The sequence below is a fragment of the Chelonoidis abingdonii genome, chromosome 6 (genome assembly GCF_003597395.2).
Source record: "Chelonoidis abingdonii isolate Lonesome George chromosome 6, CheloAbing_2.0, whole genome shotgun sequence".
In the NCBI taxonomy this organism is placed as follows: Eukaryota; Metazoa; Chordata; order Testudines; family Testudinidae; genus Chelonoidis; species Chelonoidis abingdonii.
In genome coordinates, this window is record NC_133774.1 from 73072714 (window position 1) to 73098944 (window position 26231).

General features: G+C 43.0%; 1 protein-coding gene across 2 annotated transcripts in view; it reads left to right on the top strand.

Annotated features, from left to right (window-relative positions):
- Nucleotides 1-16260: 16260 nt before the first annotated feature.
- Nucleotides 16261-26231, top strand: part of DCP2 (decapping mRNA 2) — a 32678-nt gene continuing 22707 nt past the window's right edge. The window contains exons 1-4 of one of the 2 annotated variants that reach the window (XM_032768266.2): nt 16261-16424; nt 22313-22464; nt 23849-23976; nt 24425-24523. In XM_032768266.2, the coding sequence (XP_032624157.1) occupies nt 16372-16424; nt 22313-22464; nt 23849-23976; nt 24425-24523 (432 nt within the window). In that variant the 5' untranslated portion in view covers nt 16261-16371. The remainder of the gene's footprint in view (nt 16425-22312; nt 22465-23848; nt 23977-24424; nt 24524-26231) is intronic. The other variant, XM_032768270.2, reaches the window with a different exon arrangement.

Here is a 26231-nt window from a genome sequence, read left to right on the forward strand (position 1 = left end):
CCGGTTATGCGATATGTATGTATCTTTTCATCCTTGCAAACGGTATCTGTAACCCCCCATAACCCAAGCCTGACCCCAGATGTACAGTACCTTCCCTTTCAACCTGTGTATATTTCATTTCAAACATTTACTTTAATAAAATTTTTAAATCTTTTCAGTTTCTTTCTCCAACTTTATCGTCTCTCTTTAGTGATCAAATCCTGTTCTGTCTCCACTTGCCATCCGAAAATAGGAACAACATTGACCACAGAATGACACAAACTACCTGCTCTGATGTTTGCTGTGTGACTTATGCAGTGCTGTTGTAGCCATGTCATTCCCAGGATATTAGAGAGAGAAGGTGGGTGAGGTAATATCTGTTGTGAGAGACAAGCTTTTGAGTTTACCCTAAGCTGACCCAAAGAAGAGTTCAAAAGAGTCCATGTAAGTTCAAAAGTGTGTCTCTCTCACTAACAGAAGTTGGTCCAATAAAAGATATTACCTCATCCACCTTGACCTTCTGCATGATAAATTTCAGTTGATAATCACTTAGGCTAAATCATTACAATGTATTCTTGAACTGCAATAAGTATCCATATATAGGGGTTGCACCAAGTCAACACAATCAGGTTCTGAGGCATTGTGTATATTCAAACTTATACCAATATAATTAAACTAGTTTAGTTAAACTGGTGCAAACCTTGTGTGACCACTTTTATTTTGGTGTAAGAAGTCCTTACTTCAGTTTACCTTTAGTCTGTGTGTAATCGATTCAGCTAAACCAAATTAAGAGTCTCTTGGTTCAGCTAAATGGTTTCATGTCATACCTTAAATTAAATTCAAACAACTGTACACACTAACAAGATCTAAATGGATTTTAAAAGGCAGGATCATCAGCATATAAACTCTTGATCGGCCAGAGGGGGCAGGAGGCAGAAAGAAAGAAAGAAAGAAAGAAGAGAGAGTCAGAGATGGGAACATACAGACCACATATACACTAGGAAAAATGAATTCTTATATGTTAGTAATATGATTACTTTGTTAAAATCCTAGTCTAAACAAGTATCAGAGGGGTAGCCATGTTAGTCTGGATCTGTAAAAAGCAACAAAGACTCCTGTGGCACCTTAAAGACTTACAGATGTCATGACATCTGGTGAAGTGAGTATTCACCCATGAAAGCTTATGTTCCAATACATCTTTTAGTTTTTAAAGTGCCACGGGACTCTTTGTTACTTTTTAGTCCAAACAAGGCAGTTGTAATTTTATGTACTAACTATTCAAAGTAAACCCTAGGGAACAAAATATTTTAAATATGTTACTGAGGTACATACCCCATACTGATACTAAAAGGGTTAACTGGAGTTAGAGAATTTGATTAAGGTACCCGGTTGCACCTGAAGGCTGGGCCAGGCCCAGATGGTAGCTGAGCATAAGGGGAGGAAGCCCAGATGAGGAGTTAAAGAGGAAGAATGTTGTAGTTTCTGTCTGGTTGTTAAATGTCTAGAGAGAGGTAGATCTATAATAGTTCTAGGGAAGGGCTGTGGGAATGGGCCTGAAGGAAGGTCAGTGTAGGAAGAAATCTAGGGAGGAAGCTATAGTTCCCCTCCTTTTTTTCCTCCACAGTTATTAAGTAGTGAACCCAAACTGTTGTATCTTTTCTGAATGATACCATTTGCTGCTATGTTTTGGAGCTTGGATAGCCTCTTTCTTAAGACTTGTAGAACATTTTGTGTAGCACGTACTACAGGTTCTGTAGCTTCTCTTGATCATCATATCTTGTATGGTACTGGGAATACCTGTGTTTTTCAAATACATTGTCATATGATACTGATAATACTTACATAGCTGGTTCTGTATTGTCTTTCTATCTCTTAATAGCAGTGGTTTTCAATGAGGTGTGTGGGGGTACACAGGTCTTCCAGGGGGTACATCAACTCATCAGATATTTGCCTAGTTTTACAACAGGCTACATAAAAACACTACCAAAGTCAGTACAAACTAAAATTTCACACAAACAAAATAAGAAAGTAAGCAATTTTTCAGTAATATTGGGCTGAGACACTTTTGTATTTTTATGTCTGATTGCGTAAACAATTAGTTTTTAAGTGAGGTGAAACTTGAGGGTATGCAAGACAAATCAGACTCCTGAAAGAGGTACAGTAGTCTGGAAAGGCTGAGAACCACTGCTCTATAGTATACATCCTCTTAACAAGACCAAACACCTCATATGGGTGTAGATGGTTGCTTGTCTCTGTGTACCACTGCATTCTCTTGTTTTTATCATTTTCCCTTTGTAATATAAGTATGCAGTCTCCCAATACTGGAATTGTTCCTGCATTATAACCTTTCACAGATTCTTTAGACCAAGGGTAGGCAACCTGTGGCACGTGTGCCAAAGGTGGTACATGAGCTGATTTGCAGTGGCACTCACACTGCCTGGGACCCAGCCACCAGTCTGGGGGACTCTGCATTTTAATTTAATTTTAAATGAAGCTTCCTAAACATTTTAAAAACCTTATTTACTTTATATGCAACAATAGTTTAGTTATATATTATAGACTTACAGAAAGAGACCTTCTAAAAACATTAAAATGTATTAATGGCACATGAAACCTTAAATTAGAGTGAATAAATGAAGACTCAGCACACCACTTCTGAAAGGTTGCTGACCCCTGCTTTAAACTAATCTACTTTCAGCTGCCTCTTGCATCTCTCTATTTCAGTTTCTGTTATTACATTTCCTTGTGCCCCAGTATCTATCTTGTGTGTTACACAAATGCCATTTCTGCATGTGATGGGGTGTTCACCCGATACTAGCATGGAAAGGGTTAATGAGGTTGAGAAGGGGCCAACTAACCATGTAGGTAACATATGAGGGGAATTAGGTGGATAAATAACCCTGGATTGATGATGAAGTCTAGCTGAGAAGGAATAGATGGGATGTTGCAGATCTTGGCTGGTGATTAGAGGGTCCCTAAGCTGGAACCCATAGTAGAGGATGGGCCTGGATTCCCATATCATCCACTAGGGAAGTGGCACAGTTAGAGTAGTGGATTTGAAGACTACCTGGAATAGTTTGTCTTGAAGGTCTTTGATACCCCAGAAAGAGCAGCCACAAAGAGTGGCCTAAGTCACAGATAGAGAGGGAAACTGCCAGGCATGCAGAAAAGCAACAGGTGGGGGAGTCAAATCTGGAAGGACCTAATCCCCAGAGCTGCCAGGAAGAGGTGCCTCAGTGGTGAGTGTCCCTGTTATAATACACATTTTAACTGGATAATTTTTGAGTTGTCATTTTCCTCCTTATTGTGCTTATGAACAGCTCTTCCTTTTAATTTGAGGAAGCCATTTTTGCCCTTAATACATACATTGTCCTGCTTTCTCTGCACATCTTTGCATAATGGTTGGGCTTATTACAGTTTCTGCATATTTGCCTGAATGCTGGATATTTCCTATACTCAAAATGGATGCCACATTCCCTGTTCCTCTCCATGGCCAATTCAATTTCTATGAATTTTTTCCTTGCTGGCTTAGCTACAATACTCTCTGTCATATGCACTGTGCCCTTCTCTGGGCTTTTTGTTTTTGTCTATCCTGCTGCTGGGCACATACATATTGACCTTTCTAATGTCTCATCCATCTCCCTTATTAACCATTCCTGGACTCTTACTATTTACACCCCAGGATAATCTAGTCTGAGTCTTTTAATATTCTGTATTCAGAGGACTGATTTTAGTTTTAATTACGTGACCCCAAACTCATCTGTTGTTTCCCCTTCATTCTGTATTCTTGTCCTGTCTATCTCTCATAAGTAAGATTTTTGGAGGGGGGACACGATGTTCCTCTAACATCCTTTTCCCCCCCCATAAGCTGTATGGAATGCATAGTATACATCTAGGGCGGGCCCACACAACATGCGGCCCCTCGGTCACGTGACCCACGTAGGCTCACTGTGCGGCTTGCGGGCAAGTGTTGGGGTGGGATTGCTGGGTTTGCCTCCTGCCGAGGGTGGGGGGTATGCCTCACAACCCTGCATGCGTGCGCCACACTTCAACCGCCCTAACGGCCAGAACCACATGTGTCTCTGTCTCCTGTCCCCCCACCCTGCCTGGTGTACAGCGGGTGCGTCACTTCTGGGGCCTGCTGAGGTGGGAAGTGCTGGGCATGAGGCAGAGACAGTAAGTGCCGAACGAGGGGAGGGGTGCGCAGCCTGGACTTGAGCAGCAGCTTGGGGGGTGGGGGGGGGACTAGGCCGAAACACCCCCCCCAAGCCCCTCCCTTTGGTTGGGGTCGGAGCGGCTACTGCGCTGGTTGCTCCCAGGGCAGCCTCCGTAGTGATCAGGGGGTGGGATGGGGATGTGTTGAACTGTCTGTGGGCAGCCAGGAAATCCCTGGGGGAGACATGTCTGTTATTGCACCTGCCCTGCCCCGACTGCTGCCCCCTTCCTTGGTCCAGGGACCTTCCCCCTCCCTGGCCCCTATCACACTGCCCCTTTCCCCCTGGGCTCCCTATGGCCCCTGTGTTAGTGTGTTGGACAGTCATATCCAATCCCTTCCCCCTCCCCTTAGGTTATAGCCCCAGAAAATCCTTTCAAACTGTTCCCCTTTCCCCCTCCCCTTATTTTATGGGGGAAATGATGAGCTGAGCGGGCAGGGATGGCGAGGCTTTATACTTTGGGGGGAGGTGGGGTGTTTCCTCAGGGCCGAGTGGTGCTGGGGCAGGGGATGTGTTTTGGGGTGGGAGAAGGATGTGTTTTGGGGGGGCCAGCTGGGGGATTTCAGCCCTCAGCTGTTTTCTTCGGAGTAATATAGCCCTCGCTGCTTTACCAGTTGTGCAGGCCTGATCTAGGGCTTCTGTGCCTGAGTCAAGAGAGTAAAGAAACAATGTAACAAGACTTCCTATACCTCAGTGTAGCTGGAGCCTGTGACTGTCCTGTCCTTCTCTCTGTTCCAGCAGGGAGGAAGTCTGTCGTGGTAAACCAAAGACTGCATCTAGATGTATAGTATCTCTACACTTCCTGGAGGATTTACTATTCTTTTGTGCCTTCACTTTGACCGATCAATTGGGAGTGGTGGGGTTGATCTTTGTCACCAAGCATTCCTATCAAATGCATTTTCAAAGCTGACATCAACCACCTTCATGTCCTTCAGCATCTTGAACCATTTTTTCATTTTTCTAGGAGTTCCTTGTGGTCTCTATCCTGTGAGGACTAGCTCTTAGGTTGTATGCTATATAAAAAGTTTCTCTGTTTGCAGTTCCTGGCCTCATTCACTAGACCACCTTCTATCTTCTGCAACAGATGAGGCAAGGAACCTACAGACAGTAGCTCACTTCACACAAGCCAGACTGATTTTCTCAGACTCATCCATATTGTACATTAAATGAGGCAGGGACTCCTGTGGGAAAATGTAGTGTAATTTATCATTCAGATGAGAACTTGTGGAAAATGGAATTAATCATTTAATCCTTACTCCATAAAGTCTCTAGTTGTTCCAGCTGACACATTCACTGCTGAGTGCTTAAGGCAGATAGATGAGGCAAGGCTTATCTATATATTTGCATAGCAAATATGCAGTCCTATGGCAGGACAAACTTCCATTGAGTTCAGTGGAAGTTTTGCCTGTGAAAGGAAATAAGGATCATGCCTTAGCTATTTAAAAAATGTATTACTTTATCCTGGCTCTGGCACTGTTGCAGGCACAGAAGAATGCCCAAGGTGAGCAACAGTGGTCCGTGCCCAGAGTGCTTAGCACCAATAAACACACCGAGATGGAGAAGCAAAACACAAGTTTATCTGGGATCCCAAAGCGGTGCTGGGAGACTTAGTACTCCTCAGATCCAGCCCAGCTAAAACAAGCAGTGTGTTCCTTTATATCCATGAGAACTTTTCTCGCTGACTAGCAAGCCCCTGTTTCCCCTCCCTCTTCTGTCCGGCTGCAGCATTCTTTTCTCACACACTTCTTTGTCTTCCCCCTCCCTCTCCTCTTCCCCCTGTAGCAGTTACGTAAGCGCAGGTGCATTAAGTAATAGTTGGCTGTGGCAGCTCGTTAGTAAGTTTTCCTTCTGCAAGTTATCTTGTCCTTCTGCTAAAGGTGCACAGGCCTCATTATTTCTGCTTTAGACCAGTTAGAACTGTTGCAACTGATAACGGCTGTTACTCCTGGCCATCCCATCTTTTAGGTCGATTAGAGTTCAAACATGGAAAGACTTTTGCTCGCCAGAGGCCTAAACAGGAAGACTCCATATTCTTATTGCCTTCCACTTTTTTAAGTTACTTAGGGTTATGCTTAGTGACACCAACAGCACTGTTTTCACTCTGAGCTCTTGTACAAGTATTCTGTCTCTGCCTCCTTCCCCTGCTACCCCACAAGTCTGTAAAATGGAGAGCACCTACCTGGTGCATAGTGTGACCCATGCTGCCTGGGGCAGCCCTCACTGGAAATGCCAAGGCCAGGGCAGGCTGAAAAAGGGAGCACAGATACCCTCCAGTCGGGAGTAACACCAAAGTTAAATACCCCAACCAGTCACAAACTGTGCTTCTGATCCCCCACATCGCTTATCAAGAAGGAAGAAAAAGTGATCACGCAGCCCCTTATAGCATTCCAGGTCTCTCACTCCCCATCAGCACCTAGGACCAGTAAAATGAGAAGTTACTTAAAATAACTCTGCTCTCATATGCAAATAGTTCTTCTGACCCCAAAAGGTCAGCTCCATTACCAGGTCAGTTTAGGTTTGGATCTTACCCAAAATACCACTCTGCCAGCCAATCCTTTAGTGTCTAAAACTAAAAATTTATAAAGAAAAAACAGGGAGAGATATTAAATTGTAAAACAGTCACATACATACAAAGACTTCAAAGTCCATATATTAGGTTCCTAGCAGTATTGGTGAGTTTGCTGGCTTGAAAGTCCCTCTGGAACACATCCACAGCTTGGATGGGTCATTCAGTCCTTTGTTCAGAGCTTCAGTTTGTAGCAAAGTTCCTCCAGAGGTAAGAAGCAGGATTGAAGACAAAATACAGATGATGCAGCTGCCTTTTATATCTTTTGCCATGCAGCTTGTGCTTCCTTTGTTTCAAACACAAACTGCCTGGCACATGGCTTGGAAGCCTTTTCTGTCCATAGGCATGTCCCTGTATGCCTTGCTGAGTCATAAGGTGTATCCATCCTCTGCCTTCTCTCAGTGGGTCAGTTGTATAGCTGATTGTCCTTAATGAGTGATCAAGCAGGCTAGGCAGTGCTGCTGCCAAACTGTCTGGGGGTGTCACTCAGATGCATAGCACAGCACAGATTTGAAATATAGACATACATATCTATAACTCATAATTCAAAGGTGATACAAACACAAATGGATTATCATATCTAACAAATACCTTACAAGGCATATCTGGCACAACTCATTGTAATTTTAAAGTATTGATAATCCTAATATCCTCAAGTATCCCCCAGATTCCATACAGCATCACACACTGTAAACATTTATTGATTAATCTAAGAGTTTCAAGGTTGCAAAGATCTGTGGAAATATTTATTACAATTCTCATCTAATTTTATAACTATGCATTCTTCTACTTGGGTAGATGGTTGGAGCATCTAATTCTTGTTACTACTATTATCCTGACTGCTTTTTAGTTTGCCTTTTTTATGTTTGCATAATACTATAAAATGGACAAACAATATGAAGAAACTGAAATAACATCTGCTGTTCTAGTTATGAGACTACTCAAGGGGGAACATGACAGAGGTCTAGAAAATCATGAAGAAGTACAAAAAGTGAATAGGGAAGCATTATTTACTCCTTCACATAACATGAGAACCAGGGGTCACCCAATGAAAGCAGCAGGTTTAAAGAAACATAGAATATCAGGGTTGGAAGACACCTCAGGAGGTCATCTATTCCAACCCCGTGTTCAAGGCAGGACCAATCCCCAACTATTTTTTTTTGCCCCAGATCCCTAAATGGCCTCCTCAAGGATTGAGCTCACAACCCTGTTTTAACAGGCCAATGCTCAAACCACTGAGCTCCCACCCATCAACCTGTGGAAGTCATTGCCAGGGATGTTGTGAATACCAAAGTATAACTGTGCTCTTTTTTAAAATTTTTTATTTTTTAAGTTCCTGGTGGATAGGTAGGTCAATCAATGCTTATTAGCCAAGATGGTCAGGGACTGAACTCCATGCGTGCTCTGGGTGTCCCTAAACCTCTGACTACCAGAAGCTAGGACTGGATGACATTCAATTGCCCTGATTTGTTCATTCCCTCTGAAACATCTGGCACTAATCACTGTCAAAAGACAGGATACTGGGATAGATGGACACTGGTCTGACTCGGTATAACCATTCTTAGGTTTTTATATGGAGACCACCTTGATGACCACCCTTACAAAAATATATACTGATGATTGTATCAATTCTAGACTTGTAATGTAAATGACTGTCAGTAAGTCAGTTTATAGTACTGGAACAGTACTATATCAAGCTTTAAACTGAACAGTTGACTTCCTGGAGCTGCTGATAGCACACACAAAACATAATGTTGGGTCTATGGAACTTCCAAATAGAATCAGTTTCAGGAAAAAAGATGCTCAGGTTGATGAAAGCACTGGACCTACTTTTGCAAAGTGGTGAGCATCTATCTAAAAGTCAGTGGAAGTTGAGGCTGCTCAGCATCTCTCAGGAGGTGCTAAGCACCTCACAAGATCAAGCCCAAAGAAGAGAATTGATTCCCAAACAAATTAGATGAGGTAGTGAGTTAGCTGAGTATTTGTTCAATGGATAATATCGCAAATACTGCTTTTTGTCCAAGCTATCTAACCCCAATAGCAATAGTATTTCTTGACACATGAGATTCATGTGAGATTGGTCCCTAAAGATGGACTGGGGTGGGGAGGGTATGGTATGAAATTATCCTGGATGACCTGTAAGATTCAACAGTCCAAAGGTATTGAAGTCCATGTACCCTTGTAAAAGGAAAAGTGGGTACCAAAAGAGGGAAGGGTACAGATTCACATAGCCTAGTGTAGTACATTTTTGATCAAAGCATCAAACTTGTTGCCTCTGAGAATGAGCTGGTTGAGTAGAGGCTGACTTTCTTTCTTTTAGAATCTCTCTTTCTAAAACTGATTTTGTTGCTTCTGATAATGGTAAGACCAACTGTATGGTTGAGATCTCTGCCTTGAAGAGAACTGTGCCTTATATTGCTTTCTCTTCAAACTTGAGGTGGAGAGGACTAATGATCAGAGTGTGGTCCTAAAATCCTTCACAGAATGCATTGTTTCATCTGGGTTCCCCTCTTTCCCCCGCAGACTGAATAGATCCCTTTCCTCAAAGGGTAAGACTTACACTACATTTTTAACTTCCTTAGGTGGACCAGGTGCAGATAACCATGAGACCTTTGTCATGGAAATTCCAGTGGCCATTGATATAGCTCCTGTGTCCACAGAAGCTTTTGCAAAAAAAAATTGACCTGAGCAAATCAATTTAAATTCATCCTTCAGATCTGGAGGTAACTTGTTCGAAAAGTCTGCAACTTTGTTCCATTGGCTATGCGAGCCAAATATAATTATACACAAGTAGTTTGCAATCCTGACCTGAAGAGATGCCACTGAATAAACCTTTTGGCCAAACAGATCCAATTTCTTTGGCTCGTTTTACCTTGTGGGGTGATAGGTCTAAGCAGGCTTATATTTTTCATGCACTGCAGTGACCACTAGAAGCCTGGGAAACAGGCAGGGAGAACTGGAAGTCCTGCACAGTCAAGGAATTATGATGCAATTGGAATAACAGGTTTGGTGGGATAACTCACATGACTGGAGTACTGTCATGGATGGATCTAAACTGTTCAGAAAGGACAGGCAGGGCAGAAAAAGTGGGGGAGTTGCATTGTATGTAAGAGAGGACTATGACTGCTCAGAGCTCCGGTTTGAAACTGCAGAAAAACCTAAGAGTCTCTGGATTAAGATTAGAAGTGTGAGCAACAAGGGTGATGTCATGGTGGGAGTCTGCTATAGACCACCAGACCAGGGAAATAAGGTGGACAAGACTTTCTTCTGGCAACTAACAGAAGTTACTAGATCACAGGCCCTGGTTCTCATGGGAGATTTCAATCACTCTGATATCTGCTGGGAGAGCAATTCAGCAGTGCACAGACAATCCAGGAAGTTTTTCGAAAGTGTGGAGGACAACTTCCTGGTGAAGTGCTGGAGGAACTAACTAGGGGCAGAGCTCTTCTTGACCTGCTGCTCACAAACAGAGAAGCAAAAGTGAATGGGAACCTGGGAGGCAGTGACCATGAAATGGTCAAGTTCAGGATCCTGACACAAGGAAGAAAAGAGAGAAGCAAAATACAGACCCTGGACTTCAGAAAAGCAGACTTCCTCAGGGAACTGATAAGCAGAATCCCCTCGATGAATAACATGATGGGGATGGGGAAAGGAGTTCAGGAGAGCTAGCTGTATTTTAAAGAATCCTTATTGAGGTTGCAAGAACAAACCATCCCAATGTGTAGAAAGAATAGTAAATATGGCAGGCAACCAGCTTGGCTTAACAGTGAAATCCTTGCTGATCTTAAACATAAAAAAGAAGCTTACAAGAAGCAGAAGATTGGACAAATGACCAGGGAGGACTATAAAAATATTGCTCAGGCATGCAGAAGTGAAATCAGGAAGGCCAAATAACACTTGGAGTTGCAGCTAGCAAGAGATGCTAAGAGTAACAAGAAGGGTTTCTTCAGGTATGTTAGCAACAAGAAGAAAGTCAAGGAAAGTGTGAGCCCCTCACTGAATGAGGGAGGCAACCTAGTGACAGGATATGGAAAAAGTTAATGTACTCAATGCTTTTTTTGCCCGTCTTCACAAACAAGGTCAGCTCCCAAACTGCTGCACTGGGCAACACAGTATGGGGAGGAGGTGACCAGCCCTCTGTGGAGAGAAAAAAGTGGTTCAGGACTATTTAGAAAAGGTGGATGAGTACACGTCCATTGGGCCGGATGCGCTGCATCCGAGGGTGCTAAAGGAGTTGGCGGATGTGATTGCAGAACCATTAGCTATTGTCTTTGAAAACTCATGGTGATCTGGGGATGTCCCGGATGACTGGAAAAAGGCTAACATAGTGCCCATCTTTTAAAAAGGGAAGAAGAAAGATCTGGGGAACTACAGGCCAGTCAGCCTCTCCTCAGTCCCTGGAAAAATCATAGAGCAGGTTCTCAAGGAATCAGTTTTGAAGCACTTGAGGAGAGGAAAGTGATCAGCGAAAGCCAGCCATGGATCACCAATGGGCCAGTCATGACAAATAACTGGCCTCTGTGGATAAGGGTGAAAGCAGTGATGTGTTTATTCCTTGACTAAGCAAAGCTTTTGATATGCGTCTCCACACGGTATTCTTGCCAGCAAGTTAACAGTAGTATGGGTCTGGGTGAGGGAACTGTGAGATGGATACGAAAGCTGGTAGATTGTCGGGCTGCAACAAGTAGTGGTCAATGGCTCCATGTCTAAGTGGCAGCTGATATCAAATGAGTGCCTGTGAATTGTCCTGGTGTCAGTTTTGTTCAATATCTTCCACTAATGATCTTGAGAGAGATCGGACCTTTTGGCAGGCGCAGCCCGCCAGGGTAAGCCCTCTGGCGGGTCGGGCCAGTTTGTTTACGCTTCCACATTTGCGAGGTTTGGCTATTGCCGTGGCTACCACTGTGACAGTTCACCACTCAGACCAATGGGGCAGTGGGAAACAGCAGCCAGGCATAATCCCTCGGCCTGTGCCATTCCCACTGGCCCCCATTGGGCCTGGTGCGATGAACCATGGCCAGTGGGAGCCGTGATCGGCTGAACCTGGGACACGGCAGGTAACAAATTGGCCCGTCCATCAGGGGACTTACGCTGTGGGCCAACGTGGACCAAAAGGTGCCAATGAAACCTGATCTGCGATGGTGTGTACTGCACCCTCAGCAAGTTTGGCAGAAAGGCACTAAAATGGAGGAGTGGTAGATAGGATACAGAGGCCCTAGACAAATTAGAGGATTTGGGCCAAAAGTAAACCCTGATGAGGTTCCAACCAAGGACAAGTGGCAGAGTCTTCGTCCTAAGTGCAGGAATCCTTGCCCCTGCCTACAGACTAGGGACAGATGGCTACGCAGGCAGTTCTCAGAAAGGACCTAGAGTAGCAGTGCATGAGAGAAGACTGGATAGTAGCAGTGTGCCCTTTGTTGCCAAGAAGAGCATGGCATTTTGTGCCAGTATAAGTAAGGGCATTGCCAGAAGAGATTGAGGGACGTGACATTCTCTCTTTTCAATGTTGCTGAGGCCTCAGCTGGAGTAGTGTGTCCATTTTGGCCCCACACTACAAGAAGGATGGGCAAAATTAGAAACAGCTCAGTGGAGACAACCAAAAATGATTAGGAGGCTGGAGCACATGACTTATGAGGAAGGGCTGAGGGAACTGGGATGTTTAGTCTGCAGAAGAGAAGAATGAGGCGGGATTTGATAGCTGGCTTTCAACTACGTGAAAGGAGTTTCAAAGGGATGGATTTAGACTGTTCCAGTGGCAGCAGGTGACACAACAAGGGTAATGGTCCCTCAAGTTGCGAGCGTGGAGGTTTAGGTTGGATATTAAGAAAACTTTTTCACTAGGATGGTGGTGAAGCACTGGAATGGGTTACCTAGGGAGGTGGTGGAATCTCCTTCCTTAGAGGTTTTTAAGGTCAGGCTTGACAAAGCCCTGGCTGGGATGATTTAGTTGGGGATTGGACCTGCCTTGAGAAGGGGTTGGACTAGATGACCTCCTGAGGTCCCTTCCAATCCTGATATTCTGTGGTGTTAGGTGCAAATAAAACTATTCAGATTCTTTAGGTGGAATTTGTTACTTCCATCCAGCTCTCTGAAGTAGTTTGTAATTCCTTGGCAGGCTCAAGAATTACCTCATTAATAGGTTGGAGTGTTCTGCCTTGAGTGGTGGGTTGCAAAATGTCATAGTTTGTCTTGAATAAGTTCCAGAGGAACCTCTACAGAGTTTGCCAGTCTTTTCAAAGGTTCTTGATGTTTTAAAGTAATCTCCTAATCAAGGTATAGATAGCTGTGGGCGAAGAAGATTCTTCATAAAAAGTGACAGTCTATGGCACCTTTGGAGACTAACAAATGTATTGGAGCATAAGCTTTCGTGGGTGATTACCCACTTTGTCGGATGCATGTAGTGGAAATTTCCAGAGACAGTCTTAGTGATTAATCAGCGGGAAGCCTAGGTCCACCCTGTACTCCAGGCTCCATCCCAGGGAGCCTAATAATAGCAGCTATGGTAGCTGACATTTTGGAAATAGGACATGTACAATTCCCTGGACCACTTCCCCACAGCAGCCCCCACTTCCTTAATATCTACTTCACCATTACCTCAGGGTTTCCCACCTTGCACCTGATATGGTTTGTACTGTTTCATTTCTCCTACAGCTCCTGACACACATGCCCAACTGATTAACTGGGGGAGGCTTTTAACTAGTTTCAGATAGCCCCTAATTGGCTTCAGGTGTCCCAATCAACCTAGATATCTTCCTTGCCTTTTGGAAAGATCTTAATTGGCCCCAGGTGTCTTAATTGAACTGGAGCAGCTGCCATTTACTTATCCTGGAAACAGGGATTGGTTTAGCCTGGGGCTAATATATCTGTCTCCCACTACTTTTCTCTAAAAACAAAACAGAAGTACTTGTGGCACCTTAGAAACTATCAAATTTATTTCAGCATAAGTTTTTGTGGGCTACAGCCCACTTTGCCCCCTTCACACAGGGTAGATTATAAAAGCTGCTTCTCTCTCCCCTCATCCCCTCTGAAAAGATAGTGGGTCTGTCTCCTCTTTATCTCTGCTCCTCCCCCTGAAGTGCAGGCAGACTTACCCCTAAGAACCCAGCCTTTTAAATTGTAATATACAAGCTGGGGGAGGACAACCAACTGCAATTTGAAGGGAAATGACTTCTACCACAGCTTGCTCAAACCCCACCCCTCTCAAATGAAGGTCTGAATAGATCATCTGGTGAAAGGCACTTGAAAAGCCCTGAAACTGTGAAACCTGCATTGAGAAAACACTAGTATGAGCTTGGGAATGGATTTGTATGTGAGGCAGTGCAGAACTGATCTGGGTGTTTCTTATATTAGCAGTCAGTGAAGATCATGATCATCTGAAGGCTATTCAGGGGGTTCTCTGAAATAAGTTGAGATGTTAGCCCAATTTAACTGTCCCCATCACATCACTTCTACAGGAGTCATTGTAAATGCACTCTAGCTTAATCTAAAAAGCAACTCTTCAAATATTTTAGGCCTAGTCTTCAGAAGGAAATTAGGTCAGTATAACTGTTGCTCAGAGATGTGAAATATCCACACCCTTGAGCCATGCAGTTAAATTTACGTAACCCCAGCCTAGAAGATGCTAGGATGATGGGAGGAGTCTCCCATCGACCTAGCTACTGCCTCTTGGGATGTGGAGTGTATCTGTGCCCCCCCTGGTCTGTGTAGGTAGTGTCTTTACTGAAGCACTACAGCAGCACAGCTGCAGCATTTTGTAGAGCCAGAAATCTTAGAACTCTTCAGATATTCAGATGAGCTTTGGACATGTGGGGACTCTGAAGGAGATCAGGCAAACATTAGTGAGGAATAGGCTAAGCTATATGTGAATGTGGGTACCTAACCAAAGCAGAGTCACAGAGAGAGGAGCCAGGGTTCATGGGAATGTCAAAAAAAAGAATTCTGAGAAGCAGGCTGTGAGTTATAGGCTTTTACTCTAAATGCCAGGGAATTGCAATTACTGGCCCCTCCTGCTGTAGTTTAAGTCAGCTGAAGCATGCCCCTTCTTTGCAGTGTCATCTAAATAGTAAAAAAGAGCAGTGGACACCCTTTGGTGGCTGTAGTTATACGAGAAATTGTTTTATGTGAATTTAGATCAGGAGTCAGCAACCTTTCAGAAGTGGTGTGCTGAGTCTTCATTTATTCACTCTAATTTAAGGTTTTGTGTGCCAGTAATACATTTTAAACATTTATTGAATCTGCAGCATCAGACCAACACAGAACTTAAGCTTCAAAATATTTATGGCAAAGAAAATGAAATAACAAAAATGAGTTATTAGAGGTTTTATATTCTCTATTTAAACACAGCAAATGATGTATCAGAATTCACATTGGAAAAAACATTCTATGTAGTCCTGGTGCAGAATGCTCTACACCTCTCAGTGGGGTGGTATTTTTAGAGGGCTGCATCTACACAGTTTCCTTGCATTAAGTCGTTTGGCAGTGTGTACGCCTCAGGAGTTAACAGTACTCAAAGCTGCTTTCCTCTGCAGAAGCTTTCCAGTGTTGATGGAGCCTAAGTTATGTGATTAAAAAAACTTTTGTTTTGTAAGCATGTTGGTGTTCCATTTCAGTGTATAGCAAACACTGAGGGGTTTTAAGGGAGCACAAGAGGTAAGCAGATTCTGGTATTCATAATACTCTCAACCGTGACAAAGGCCATGGAGAGTTCCTGGTGGGAATATTCTAGTATGACAATGTGCTTACCTGGAGGGTCATGTGCAGGACCCCAAGCCTCTCCTTTAAAGAAATACTTGATGCGACAGGCCATTGCAGGTGCTGTAAGGAATAAATCCTCCATGCTGCATTGCCTTGCTGCTCGCTCGCTCGCTCTCCGTGTCTCAGTGGTGTGTCACTGCAGGGTGAGGGGGCCTCGGTGCAATATTTTATGGGAGTTGTATTTCTTTTGGGTCTCTTAGTTCTAGTTAAGTGGGGTTGGGGACACGGAGTCAAGCAAGGCCAGGATGCAGTGTGAAGAGGCACAATGGGGTGCGGCTAGGACATGCGTAAATACCCGCCCACCCTGGTGCTTGCAGGTGACCTCTCAGCTGAGCCCTGCTATGACCGCCTCTCCAGGCTGCTAGCGGAGCGGCGCGCTACGTTGAGGGAGCCCAGCCCCCAGGAGCTTCCCCGTTCGCGGGGCTGAGCGCCGCGAGGAAGAGCCGAGGGGACGGCCCATCCCTTCTCCGCGGCAAACAGGAGCCCCGCAAACCTGCTCACGCCGAGGAGTTTAAAAAAAAAAAAAAAAGTGCGCGTGCTCAGAAAACCTGCTACAGTGTCTGTCTATCCTGTCTCGCCGGCGATTGGTCAATTCCCCCACACTAACTCTCCCGATAATTGGTTTGACAATAAGATGACGTTTGAACGGTCTCGCGTCACTCATGGGCGGGCACTGGTGGTTGGTAGATCAGGGTGTCTGTCCCACGACAGGGCCTGCGCCCAAGCCCAGCGGGAGTGGGACAGAAGCGATTGGCCCCGCCCCTTGTTCGGTCGCTGGGTTCGTGCTGTGTGAGGTCTCCCCGCCCCGCTGCACTGTTCCTGCGGGCCCTGTGGCGTCGGGATGAGCCGCGCTTCCCCATGGAGACCAAACGGGTCGAGATTCCCAGCAGCGTCCTGGACGATCTGTGCAGGTAACGGAGATCCTGCCCTCCCTCGCCGCCCCACGGCTCAATCCGGGCCCCTGCCGCCCTCGCCGCCCCCGTGTCCGCCCCACGGCTTGAGCCGGGCCCCTGCCCCCTCGGCTGCGGAACATTTTGAGCCGAGTCCGTGCTCCCCTGTCTCCCTCGCTCTCCGCTGCGGGGCGCCTTGTGCCAGGCCCCTGCCTCCTCACTGCTTGAGCAGGGCCCCTGCCCCCTCGGCTGCGGGGCATTTTGAACTGGGCCCCTGTCCCTTTCCTCCCTCCCCCCCCGCCGCGGGGCGTCTTGAGCCGGGCCCCTGCCGCCGCCCCTCCCCCCCGCCGCGGGGCGCCTTGAGCCGCCACCCTATGGCTTGAGACGGGCCCCTGCCCACTCGGCCGCGGGGCATTTTGAGCCGGGACCCTGCTCCCCGCCGTCGTCTCCCTCGCGGGGCGCCTTGAGCCGGGCCCCTGCCGCCCTCTAGCTTTGAGTTTAGAGCCCAATATTACACGGCTGTGCTAATGATAGCATAGTTGAAAGTGAAACTGCGTGGAAAAACAAACGGAATTTTCTCGCTATTCCGGTGGTGCCCGTTGCGATAGTCAATAGCAAGTTAATGAAAAGTACAAGTGGGCTAAAGTGAATTTTGATAATTAAGATATGGTGTCATTATTAGGAAGGACCGTTAGAAATTACTGTTATGGTGACATGCTAAGAAGGATAACTGCTGCCCCTTTCACCTTTGCTGTAAGGCTTGGTCCCTGTGTGAGTGGCTTTAAGCTAAAATACCTAAAATTTGGGTCAGTAGAGAGCTTGGAATGTTGGGGTTCACGTTTTTTAGTGCTCCTGCACTGGAGGTGTGGGGGGAGGTAAGTTTGGGACTGCAGTATGTTATGTGACCTGGCCTGTGATGAGGGAGTTGAAAGATCCGATTTGCAGTTCTTTTTGAGACACGTTGATTTTGAGGAAATCTTTCATGAGTATACACAATTTCTGGTGAGAATTGAAGTTTGTTCTTTGTTTTGGTAACTTGTGAAGTCACAAAGGATTTATCATACATCTTGCAGTTCAACTTTTGTGAGCTAAGTAACTTGGGTATAGGAAGAACTTGGAAATATATAATCGCTTTCTGCGGACACGCCAGCAGAATTGTTTGTATGTTGGATTTTCAAGTGGTTTACCTTTTAAGTAGTTTCTTTCTTATTCAGAGTCATCTCCATTGTTGGAGGTTTGCAACTGGTAGCCCATTCTGTATGATGCTCTGCTAATCTTTTTATGGATGTATAATCTTGCTGAGGCACCCAGAATACCACATTGTCCATCCGAGATCCTTTTTTTTTCTTCCTCGTGTTCTGCCATCAACTTTCCCTTCCAATGTCCATAAACATACGTTGCACACTGAACTTCTTAAAGTGTGTCCTGCGCATAAAATATATATTTTTTATAAGATCTCTGATTAGAGTTTTCTGAGTTCTGATAATCGCCAGTACTTTTTTGTTGGTTACTCAATCTGTCCATGATGTGAGTAGTTTTAGCTAAGAGTAAAATGGCTATCAGCTATATTGAACATCTCAGGAAGATCTTCCATTCTCATGGTATGAATTTGTTGACCTCTTTTGATCTGTTTCCACTAATAGTCACAAAATCACTCTTTAGATTACACAAGTTTACTGACTGCTTTTGCATATACTAATCAATATACTTAGTCCTGGATTAATCAACTAGCCATCTGTTAAATCAGATGTTGAATGTACACTGTGAAATAATAATGTATTGCAAACAGCATCTGATCATTCATTGCAGTGACAGGAGGCAATACTATCACTTCTATATGTTACCTAAGGCTGTGTCTACACTGCCACATTCAGTGCTAAAACTTTAGTTGATCAGGGGTGTGAAAAAACACCCTCCTCCCCGAGCAGCAGAAGTTTTAATGCTGAAAAGCGCCTGTATAGACAGTGCTTTATCCCAGCAATAAAGCTACCACCCCTCATTCAGGGTGGTTATTTTTTTTCGCTGGGAGAGCTCTCCCCCAGTGATTAAAGCATGACTACACTGCCCACAGCACAGTTGTGGCCACATTGTAATGTAGGCAGTGTAGACATACCTTAAATCTACCTCCGACCAGTCTGTGTTTCTAGCTGCCTCTCTGATATCTCCACTTAGGTGTCCAACATTCAGTTCTAACAAGCCGAATTTGTTTAATCTTGAAACTGTGTCCTCTTTCAGCATTTATAACTCCCCTGCTTTCCTGTTTTCCAGGTTTGCAACTTTGGTGCAATCTTCAGGGATACAGGAGAGGGAGAAAAGAGCCACTCTCTGAAATCCTGTTGCTTTTTCTCCCTAATGTCTCATAAGTAAGGCTATGAGTTTGTCACAGAAGTCACAGATTCCATGAATTTCCATGACCTCCGTGACTTCTGCAGTGGCCACTGTGGCTAGGGCTGGGGAAGACTCGGACCACTACGCCCACCGTCCCAGCAGCGGGAGGACTTTGGAGGTGGGAGGGGGTCCAGGGCTGGAGGTTGGGGCACAGGAGGAGGTGAGGGCTCTGGGTGGTCCTTGCCTTTGGGGGCTCCCCGGAAGTGGCAATATGTCCCTCTCTCTCAGCTCCTAGCAGTGCACGCTTCCTCTGCCTGCAGGCACTGCCCCCACAGAGCTGCGGGACTGACGGCGTCCAGAGCTAGGAACTTAGGGAAGGGGCATGTTGCTGCTTCTGGGAAGCCCGATAGAGAGCCTGCCAGTCCTGCCAACCCCAGCCTCCCCAGCACTCATGGCACTCCCAAGATTTAGTCAGAGGTATAGTATGAGTCATAGATAGACCGTGGGCCCTGAATTTTTGTTTACTGCCCATGACCTGTCCATGATTTTTAATAAAAATACCCATGACTAATTATGCCTTACTCATAAGTATGCTGTTTTTTTTTTTTTCCACTATCTTCTCTGTTCAAACCCTAGTTCTCTCATTTTTTTTTTTTTTTAAACTGTATCCTCCTTGCCTGTCACTCCTCTTTGGACAAACCCAGTTTGTCTAAAATGCTGTAACTTAAATTCTTTTCTAGCTTTTAATTTTCTGATGGACCAAATACAATAAATCTGAATCTCATTCCCATCTACACTTTTTTGTTCTTTAATTTCATTGTTTCTCGTGTCCTTCAGTTGCGCCCCCACCTCCAAGTTCACTTGTGGTACTAATGCATTCATTTTTTCCCCCCACCACTTTCTTTGAGCCTTCTAGAACATCCATGTCTACATAAGAGATACCCCTCTACCCGATATAACACAACTCGATATAACACGAATTCGGATATAATGTGGTAAAGCAGTGCTGGGGGAAGGGGGAGCAGGGCTGCGCACTCTGGCAGATCAAAGCAAGCTCGATATAACATGGTTTCACCTATAACATGGTAAGATTTTTTTTTTTGGCTGCTGAGGACAACATTATATCGGGGTAGAGATACAGTCTCCCTATCCTTTTCTGCCAAGCATTCTTCATTAAAACCTACCTCTTAAGGCAACTCCAGATCTTCTTATCTGTCTTAAGTTTCATCACCATAGTACCTAAGCACTTTTCATCAGCTCTGTGAGACAGAAAATATGTTCACTTTTTTTGCAGAGAATTGTGCACTTGTGGCACTCTGGTATTTTATAATACTTTTTACCACTAGTAGTGTGCTTGAATCTGTGCAGTCTGAAGAAGGCATTTTTAAAAATCACTTTCTGTTACCTTAATATGAAATTTATTGCATAGGTTATTATGTGATCAGAGTGTAACTATATGCAACATAACGCTAGAGTTAAATTCAATCCAGATGAGGACAGATAATGCTTGAACAAAGAACCAAAGACTGCATCATTCAAGGAATCTGATCTCTGTTCAAATGGTAATGTAAGTTCTAAAATAAAATCTTCCATATCATGTTGCAGCTGTTATTTTAATATTAATCGTAGTCTCTAACAGTGTATTCTGTCTGTGGTGAACATGGTTGAAACACGTTTCTTTATTGATGGCTATAGAGCAGATATCCTAAAGTTGCTTTTCGATTTTTATAATTTTTTCCTTTGCTTTCCCCAGCCTTTTCCTTTTTGTTCCAATGAACTGCGAAGTTAAAATTGTTTAACGGTGGCATTATCCTTTTAAGCAAAATTGTCAGTCTGGTTTATGTAAAGGCTCATCAACTTGATGTTGTAACAGTAATAAATTACAAGCGTATACCCAGCAATGTTTGCTGGGAAGTTGTATGGCTTCTTCACTGCAGTTGGCAGATAATTTCTGCTCTTTTTAAAAATTGCAGTTTACCTTAACGTTGGGCTGTGTTGCTGATTTACTGGATACTATGTGCATGGGTATGTTCTACATTAACTTAAAAAAAAAAAAAAAAAAAAAAAAAAAAGGTGGGGGTGGGATTTGTGTTTTCCTGTTGGTGTTCTTATGGTTGGGCCTGAGAGCAGACCGTGCTCTGGTCCTTTCTCCATTTCTATCTGGATGCTCTCCTGCATGTTACTTCTTGAATTTTGGTGTTCATGTTTATGCTGCTGTCATTGGGAAGGGCATGTACCATCAAACAGTAAAATTCACAAAGTAAACAGACTTATTAAATAGAAAAAGACATTTTTCTCTAACTTGCAACAATGCTACATCCTGTGCTTAGAATAATAAATCTTGAAAATGTTATCTGTTAAAGCATACAGCTATTTCAGTAGAAGAGAACCATCATGCAGCAGGCCTGGCAAATTTTATTTTTTATATGGGATTATTCAATATAATTACAACTTAATAAAATTTAATAATCTTTCTGACTCTTAGTTGTCGCATCAGCATCCCATGATCTCCTATGGGGCTTATCTTGCATATCTTAAAAGTTGGGTTCAAAAGTTCAGTGGTGAACTGAACCCTCGGCTGGCAGTGGGCTGAGTGGGGCCGGTGGCCAGGACCCCGGCTGGCAGGAGCCGGTGGAACCCCAGACTGGCAGCAGGTGAGCCGTTGCTGGTCCGGGGTGCTGTCTGCCACCCTGCTCAGCCCAGTGCCAGTCTGGGGTTCTGTCCACTGGCTCCTGCCAGCCAGGGTCATGGCCACTGGCCCCGCTCAGCCCACTTCCGACCCAGGGTTCCGTTCACCCAGACAGGCAACGGGCTGAGTGGGGCCGGTGGCTGGAACCCTGGCTGACAGCAGCATGCCAGTAAAAATCGGCTTGCGTGCTGCCTTTGGCACATGTGCCACACATTGCCAACCCCTGTGTTAGTGCATGAGGTGACAATGTACAGGGAAACTGATCAGTTCTATTTAACCTGTCCATTGCTAGCGTCAAACTGAGAACTGTGCACTAAAAGTGAAGATAAATGGTGGGGAAAATAGATTAGCTTGTATGTTACAGTATTTTTAATAACTCATAATGGTGTTAATGCCAGGTGACTAAACATATATTTTTCATATATCTTAAACCTGACAGCATCCACAATGAGTGTATTTTAGCACACCTAATCTGAGTTTATTAAACATCTTTACTGAGAGTTTAAAATTCATTTTTTTTTAATGTGTACCAGTTGATTGGATGGACTGTCCCTACCCTTGTCCCCACAACGTCTTATTTTAGATTGATTTGTTTCTAGTTTTTTTATTGTGACCCAGGGGTTCTCCATTGTTCATTCTGAACGCAACTTTGTAAAAGAGAGCATCTCATTATCTGCTTTCCCTCCCAATGCTAAAAGCACCTGCTTTGTGAATTTCAAAACCTTTAATTGTGCAGACTAGTACTGGGGTCCGTACATTATCGTTTGAAACTCCATGCTGTAATGCATTTTCAGTGTTCGAAGTTTTCAAAATGATATCAATCTGCAAATTCTGTTAATCTAGCTCTCTTCTCCCACCTCCCCCACCTTTGTTTTTTCTTTCCCTCTGGCAGTCGATTTATTTTGCACATTCCAAGTGAGGAAAGAGACAATGCAATCAGAGTGTGTTTTCAGATTGAACTTGCCCATTGGTTTTACTTGGATTTCTACATGCAGAACACACCAGGATTACCTCAGTGTGGGATAAGAGACTTTGCTAAAGCTGATATCCTTTTTATTGGTACAATTACTGTTTTTTGAATGCTTGTGGATAAACTATATACTGAAGTATGGTAGTGAAATCTTGTTTTCCTGAGTAACTGCTTGCACAACAGTCCCTGTTGTGTTTGAGTGACATAAAGTCTTTTAATGTTCACAGCTGCCATAATATTACAGCATTTGAAAAAAAACAAAAACCCACAGTATCTTTTTCCCAGCTTCCCAAGAGCCCTGAATTCAACAGCTTATTGCCTGCTTTGAGGCCTTTTATGACTTCATCCTGTAACTGAGAGTTAACCGTTAAGACTTCCTTCTGTATTCAGCACGGTCAGGGCCAGGAGGGTCTTAATGTATATTCCCTCTCCTAACTTCATGGATTTCCATGGAGAAACTGAAATGGGTGTTAATTCTGGTAGAAGTAGTATAAATTCTCTGGGGATGGTGTGCAACTGTGAGGGGTTATTCCATTTGCAGTGTGGCTTTTTCAAGATGTTTGTGTAATAATTCAAATTATTTACATTTCTTTTATGGTGGGTTTTAATCATGTTCGTGAGGGGTCTTAAACCTGAGCACATGGCTTAGGCAACATTTATTTTAAATGTGATTAGATCATAAGATACGGTTTTGTCACTGAGGTGGTGGAAGTCATGGAATCCATGACTTCAGTTCTTGTGGCTGGGAGCTGAGGCAGCAGGCCCCCGAGCTGAGGCAGCAGGCCCCCAAGCTGAGGCTCCTGGCTACCCCACAGTTGCGCAGTCCCTTCCCATTTTATCATGGATATTTTTAGTAAAGGTCAGGGAGAAGTCATGGACTTTATTACCTCTCCCTGACTTTTTTTACTAAAAATATCCATGACAAAATCTTAGCCTTAATCATAACTACTTAAGTATGATTTTTATGCCACAGTTTGGCTGTCAACTGTGGGAACCAATATAGTATGCAGTATTTGAGCTTTTATAATGCTTAAATATCTGTGCTCCAGCTCCCATTTGAGGACCCATGCTTCACTAAAACAATCAGAATATTTGGTTTACAAAAATAGCTTATCAGAATAGGGTACATTTCTTTAACTTTACTTTTGCGGTTTTAAAATTTTTCTCATGGTGAGAACTTGGCTCCATTTAAAACAAACAAACCCACTATTGGGGTACTTTCCTTTGAACAAAGGGAGGCGTCTCTAACTTTAGGAGCCATTATATAAATGCCTTGTATTGGAGTTGGTAAATCACTGCTCCCTGAATCTGCAGAATATAACTCAGTATTAGATTATTCGTATTACCGTAATTTCTGGTTCCAAATAAAACCCTATTCCGTATAGAAAGCAGTACTTGTAAATATTGCTCTTGGGTGGGTCTAGGTGTGCAGTTAGTTTCCTTGACATGTTTCTATACTCTTCAGCCATTGCCCTTTTTTACTGCCTCAAGGTGAAGATGTGCAAAGGGTTTTGGATGAGTGGAAGGAATATAAAATGGGAGTACCAACCTATGGTGCAATTATTCTTGATGAGACACTTGAAAATGTAAGTGTAAAACTAATCTGTGAACATTTATACAAGACGGCGAGGGCTGGGCGGAAAGGATGTTAGCTAGCTTTTTAACAATCCCAGCAATTTTTTGGGATTTTAAAAAACATTTTCAGGCCAAAGATCATAAACATGGCCTTTTCACATTTTTATTGAGTTTCTGTGCAAAGCTGGTTTGCTGGGTGTATCTTTTATTACCATTGTACCAAAGGCAGCTGCACATTTTCCTTGTCTTTACACTAAACTTAATTTTATATATATTTTTAATATAATCTTATACTAAAATTTGTAATTATTGCAAAGTCTGGTAAGCTGTCATGCTAATGAACATAGGCTAATGCCGGGCAAAAGATCTCTTCCTCCAACCAAAAGTATCACTTTGGGAATTAAGTCAAATCTATGAGATTAATGGGAATTTCACTACTGCATTGCTTGGATTCTGCAGGTACTGCTCGTTCAAGGATATTTAGCAAAGTCTGGCTGGGGATTTCCAAAAGGGAAAGTAAATAAAGAAGAGGCTCCACATGACTGTGCAGCTAGAGAGGTGAGTTCCATTGACTGAATGTTTAAAAATTCCTTACCCAGACATTTAAATCCTTTTTCTTTAAGACAAAGTAGTTAACACACACTCCCTTCACTCATGTTGAGAGTGGGATTTTCATGCACACCAAAAAGACGACACCACCGGATTGCTAGGATTTCTGCAGAAAGCTCCTATTAAATTATGTATTCTTGTTGACATCTACTGCTGTAGCATTTGGTCCCCTAAATAAGAAAAATGTATGTGAAAGAGGCCACGTTTGACCTATGATGGATTAACTTAAATCAGCAAAGTAAGAAACATTGAATTCAATAATCAATTTTGATTGTTTTGCATTTGTACTTTTTATTATGTTCCTAACGAGAGGCTGTTTTTAATTAGTTGGTAACCATTAAAGCAAATAAGCATAGCCTTTACTTACTTTTAAAGAAATGTGTATACATATGTGTATCCTGGTTAGCAAAAATATACTTCAAATTTAAAGTAATTAGCTTACTTTACCTTTTTCAGATTCTTAATTTTTACATTTTTTTTTATTTTAGAAAATGATGAAAGATGCATTTCTTAATTACTAGATATTTTTTTTGAGGTGTGTGTGTGTGTGTGTGTGTGTGTGTGTGTGNTTTTTTTTTTTTTTTTTTTTGTCAAGCTCTATTTGAATGGACATTCAAATTCAGTTTAGTATTCACAAACAGCATTTTTACTTGTATTAAATTACCTTTTAAGGGCTGGACTCATAAGGAAAAAAGTTTATCAAAATGTTTTATATTTATAACTGATCTGTTAAATGAAGAAAGTATGATCTCTATTTAATTAATTGAACTGATTGTTTTTGGTCACCCTGTCCTTCAAGATTTTAGAACTCTTACATAGTTTTTTATTCATAGCTTAGAAGAGGAAAACGAGCTTTTGTGCTATTTCAACCCCTGGTTGTTTTCTTAACTTTCAGTGAACTAATCATTGAACTGAACTTGTTGAATAAACTGAAATGAAGAAAATATTTTTTTTTTCACTGGCAGAAGAGGCTACTGCTGTAAAAAGCGGGTTTAGGGCTTTAATAGACTCTGGTTCCAGATGCTTAACCAATAACTTCCAGCCGTTTAGGAGATTGATTTTTGTTAAAACTTGGCAGCAAATATGTACTGATTTAATATTTTTTGCATTTAATTTAAATAATTTTAATAGATTATAGTAAGTTTAGACCTTAACATAGGTTGTTGTCTTGTCAAATTTTATTTTAAATAGGTTTATTTAAATAAAACCCAGTATTTAACTGAAATTAAAAATCTTTTTTTAAAAAAAAATTTAAAATTGATTTTTATCCATCCCGTTTTGACCCAAATGAAATAATGTACTCTTAATATTTTATCTCATTTTCATGTATTGTTTTAGGTGTGCTGATTTTAAAGCTGAAACAGACTTTAGAGGATGGTTACTCTTGTGTTTTCAGTTTTTTTGTTTTGGAGTTCTGTCCATTTAAGACTTGTATTTATTGTACTATGCACAGTAGCCTGTGGCTAAAACACTATGTTAATAAACTTCCAACTTCACTGCTGTCACTTAAGTTGTTCTGTAATACTGGAACAAAGGGGTACTGTAAATGTCAGGAAAAGGTTAAGACCCCCTCAGACTGGGGGTTTATAGGCATTATGGAATTTACTATTGAGGAAAGCTAGGAACATAGTGCAGCTGCATGTAAAAAGAGGTTGTA